At 38.3% G+C, this 4,211-nt stretch overlaps 1 protein-coding gene across 1 annotated transcript; it reads right to left on the reverse strand.

Moving 5' to 3' along the window:
* Positions 1-2,403: 2,403 nt before the first annotated feature.
* Positions 2,404-3,519, reverse strand: LOC101312219 (probable cinnamyl alcohol dehydrogenase 1-like; the record flags this gene model as incomplete). The annotated part of the gene is made up of 4 exons (XM_004309436.1): positions 2,404-2,635; positions 2,755-2,905; positions 2,996-3,281; positions 3,374-3,519. Coding segments are annotated over 4 exons (780 nt in total), but the record flags the coding sequence as incomplete, so codon positions are not given.
* Positions 3,520-4,211: the final 692 nt, after the last annotated feature.

Genomic DNA, 4,211 nt, shown 5'->3' on the forward strand with positions numbered 1-4,211 from the left:
GGCGAGGGCGCGCCTCCACCCTAGCGGACTCCAGCAGCTTCCCTGACCTCTTTTCATCTCCGGCGAGTCCGCCGAATTCCAGTTTTCCGGCCAGATTACCCAAAACTTCAAACAAAGTCAATCTGGCCAGAAAACTGGAATTCGGCAGACTCACCGGGGATGGAAAGAGGTTGGGGAAGCTGCTGGAGTCCGCTGGGGTGGAGACACGCCCTCGCCGGCGCCGTACGGTGGCGAACGGAGAGAAATCCGCACCGTAAGGCGGTGCGAACGTCCGTAAGGCCGTGCGAACATCCGTATCAAAAACGAACGTATATATATATATATATATAGATTAATTAAAGTTTATGTACTTATTTTATTGAAATATTACACTGATCAATCCATACCTGAAATCATCAAACCTTGCTAACTCGCTTGTAGAAATAATCAGATCAGGCTGGTACTGGTCGAAGGGTCTTACATCTTCGTCCAATATTCTTCTTGCCTCTATATATGTGTGTGTATAAAGATATTAATTGGGGTTTATATGCTTATTTGATTTAAATATTCATTATTAAGAAACTAAAAACACAAAAACACAATTATCTATTCCAAAAACACAAAATTAGCCCACAATACATTGGTTAATTTTGGTCAAGATTAGGATATGCTCTATCAAATCTGGCTGGTATGACTATCCTCAACCAAATCTGGCCAGTATGACTATTCTCGACCAGATTTGACTAGGTTGGGAATCGACCAGATTTGCATGTGTTTTCATGTCGAAGTTATGCAATGACAGCCAAATGGTTGAAGGCCTAACTGCATGTGCTTTGAGAAAATTATGGGTTTCTTAGTGCTAAATGCTCACCCCTAAATCACTAATTTCATTTTCTAAAGTAGTTTTGAATAATAAAGATGAACCACCATAAATAAAATCACTGAAATCAAACACCAATATAGATGAATTTGAACTATAATACTTCGAACTGTAATTTAACATCAATGTAGAGTGTTTGATTTTACCTTATTTTTTTATGTCTGGAATCCAGTAGGTGGCTGGATTACGAAGATTGATATTATAAGCATCGAGAACACAGATTTAGGAATGCCGAGAAAACAGACATGTCTATGAGATAGAAACGAAGCAAGAAATTGTAAGATCTTAGTTGGTTTGAGAATGCGGCAGAGAGACATCATTATATAGTGAAAAAAAAAATAGAGATTTAGGGTTAGAAGGGTACAGAGGTATTTATATGTAGCAACGTATCAAAATATTGTGGTAATTGTTGCCTTCAGGCAATTTTGTATAAGTTGAGTCAAATTATCAAAACGTATCGTTTTATGAAATTTATAATGGATTGAACGCCTATAATAACTAGAAAATTTGGATACTCAATCTTAATTCGATCTTTTGAAAGATTTTCTACCTTAATATGTTTATCAGGAAGAAGAAACGTTGGCTTCCCAATTTATCACTAGTGCTACACAGTGTTAGCTGTAGGGGAAATAGTGGCATCAAATCATCTAAAACAAGCCGGCATTATTGAGAAAACAACTTTGCATTCCCAATTTATCACAAGTACTACACAAATCAATTGCAATGGTATTTAACAACAATTGCTCCAAAAAGACACACCTAAAGCTTTCCAAAGATTAAAACAACAATCACTCGATAAAGCATTGGTACTTAACATGGGATGGAATCGGTTCTGTACCCCGTTTTGTTATGAAAGTTTCTACTAAACTAGACTAGAAAGTACACAAACAAGTATTCTATTGCAGAGATGATATTGAAGATAATGCATGCTATCACAATTCTATATGCTGCCAATCTGAGAATGGATCGAGGATGCTATACTGGACCAACCTATTTCTTCTTTGCACTTTGGACCGCGTCTTCCTTCATCTAATCATCTTCACCAACTCAACAAAACGTTGTTGAGAGGTATGAATAGAATTGCCGATCGAATCTAAAATTTTAGATAAAATTAAGCTTGTTCTTTTTAGAAGCAAAACAATCTAATCAAACGATACATTCTCTTACCAATTCCAGCAAACCTCTCCCTGCAGCGCCGTGGATTGCCAAACGTGACCTATGTGTAAGTGTGAGTCGTCTGTTTCTGATTTATAAAATCTTTATACATATGAAGCTTGGTGATCTTTTTGTTTTTAAGAACCAGAAGTGTGACGTTGGTGCAGATCAGTCAGTGTTTTGGTCAGTGGAACCAACCACCAAATTGATACCCTAATTTCAAATCAAGACCGGAAAGCAATGAGAACTCGCATTATTTTGATTTAATCCTTCAAAGTTCCAGCCACTCATATCAGTGAGGCAGCCACTTATTCATATCAAAAAGAAGAAAAAACTTAAAGAACACCAAATCCCTATTACATCAAGTTTAAAGACTTCATATTTATATGCTCATTTATATGCTCATATATTGTTGCAATAATCTTCATTTCAGGGAGTTTCCAATGTCTACCACAAAGCGGTACTTGACATCCTTCTTTATGAGCCTCTCAATAGCTTCATTCACATTCTGAATTGGAACAACTTCTATGTTTGGATATATCTGGTGAGCAGAACAGAAGTTTAACATTTCTTGAATCTGTTTTGTACCACCTGCTACGCTACCGGTAATTGATCTCTTACCTGATCACAAAATTACAAAGATACCTCAACTTCATGAATGAAACACTCATGTAAAACTTAAAATGAAAAGTTATATATATGAGAATTGCTTATGTAAAATGAACTACTACAATAAGTACCTATAAGAAGGCTCATAGGGCTCAATTTGATTTCATTTGGGGCACCCACAAGGACTAGAACACCAGCAGTCTTCAGTAGTGACATGTACAAGTCGAACGGGTGATCACCAGATGCTGTGTCAACGATGAAGTCAAGTGACTTAGCCAGCGCCTACATTCGAAAAAAACCGATTTTAAGTCTTGAAATTGTCATGGTTCAGCGTTGGAGTTTATGTTGTTGTCAAATGCATGATTCTACTACCTTCATCTGGTCTTGGTCAGACGAGACCACGAAGTTGTCAGCTCCAAGCACAGTTAGAGCTTCATCTTTCTTAGACATGCTTGTGCTGAAAACGGTCACCTTGAGTTTGAAGGCCTTGCCGAATTTCATAGCCATGTGACCAAGACCACCGAGGCCGATGACCCCTAGGGATTTACCAGGTTTGTTCATCTTATGGTCCATCATGGGAGAGTAAACAGTAATGCCAGCACAAAGCAGTGGTGCTGCTGAAGCCAAGGGGTAGTCCTCTGGTATTTTGAAGCAGTACCTATAGTTTCGTGACAAAATAAGATTACTAAACACAGTTGCTTCATCGACTGGAAATGTAGATCGACTTGGCTAGCAAATAGTAATACTTACCTTTCATGGACAACAGTGAACGTGGAAAAACCTCCATGGGTGATGGTGCCGTCGTAATCAAACCGATTGTAAGTTAACACTACTCCTTTATCACAGTAAACCTCTAGGCCATCGTTACAATACTCACAATCTCTACATGAGTTGGTATAAGTTATAAGAATGAATAATTGATAGAATGGAATAGATAGTCTGTTATTGATTCTGAATCGTATACATATACAGAGACTTCTAGCTATTCCTACAAGTCAGGAATCAACTACAATTAAGGATATCTATTTACAATAGGAAAGATATGGATATCTGATGTACAGCTAATATATGCAGATCTTCTATTCTAAATAGGAAAGATATGGAAGATTGATTCTCTAACACTCCCCCTCAAGATGGAGAGTGGATATCCTGCACTCCCAACTTGCGAATCATAGGAACAAAGATTTCCTTCCCTAAGGGCTTTGTTAATACATCTGCCAGCTGATGTGTAGAACTCACATATCTTGTAGTCACAGAGCCATCTTGAATCTTATCTCTAATGTAATGACAATCCATCTCAATGTGCCTAGTACGTTCATGAAAAACAGGGTTAGCTGCAATATGTAAGGCAGCCCTGTTGTCACAATACAATAAAGCAGATTCATGATGTGGAAGTCCCAAGTCCCTTAACAAAGATCGAAGCCATGACAACTCACAACAAGCTCCTGTCATGGAGCGATATTCTGCCTCAGCAGATGAAAGAGAAACTGTTTTCTGCCGCTTCGATCTCCAGAAATCAATGAAGGTCCGAGAAAGACACTATAACCAGTAGTAGACCTTCTAGTAAGTGGACAACCTGCCCAATCAG

Source organism: Fragaria vesca, unplaced genomic scaffold, assembly GCF_000184155.1.
Source record: "Fragaria vesca subsp. vesca unplaced genomic scaffold, FraVesHawaii_1.0 scf0512955, whole genome shotgun sequence".
NCBI lineage: Eukaryota > Viridiplantae > Streptophyta > Magnoliopsida > Rosales > Rosaceae > Fragaria > Fragaria vesca.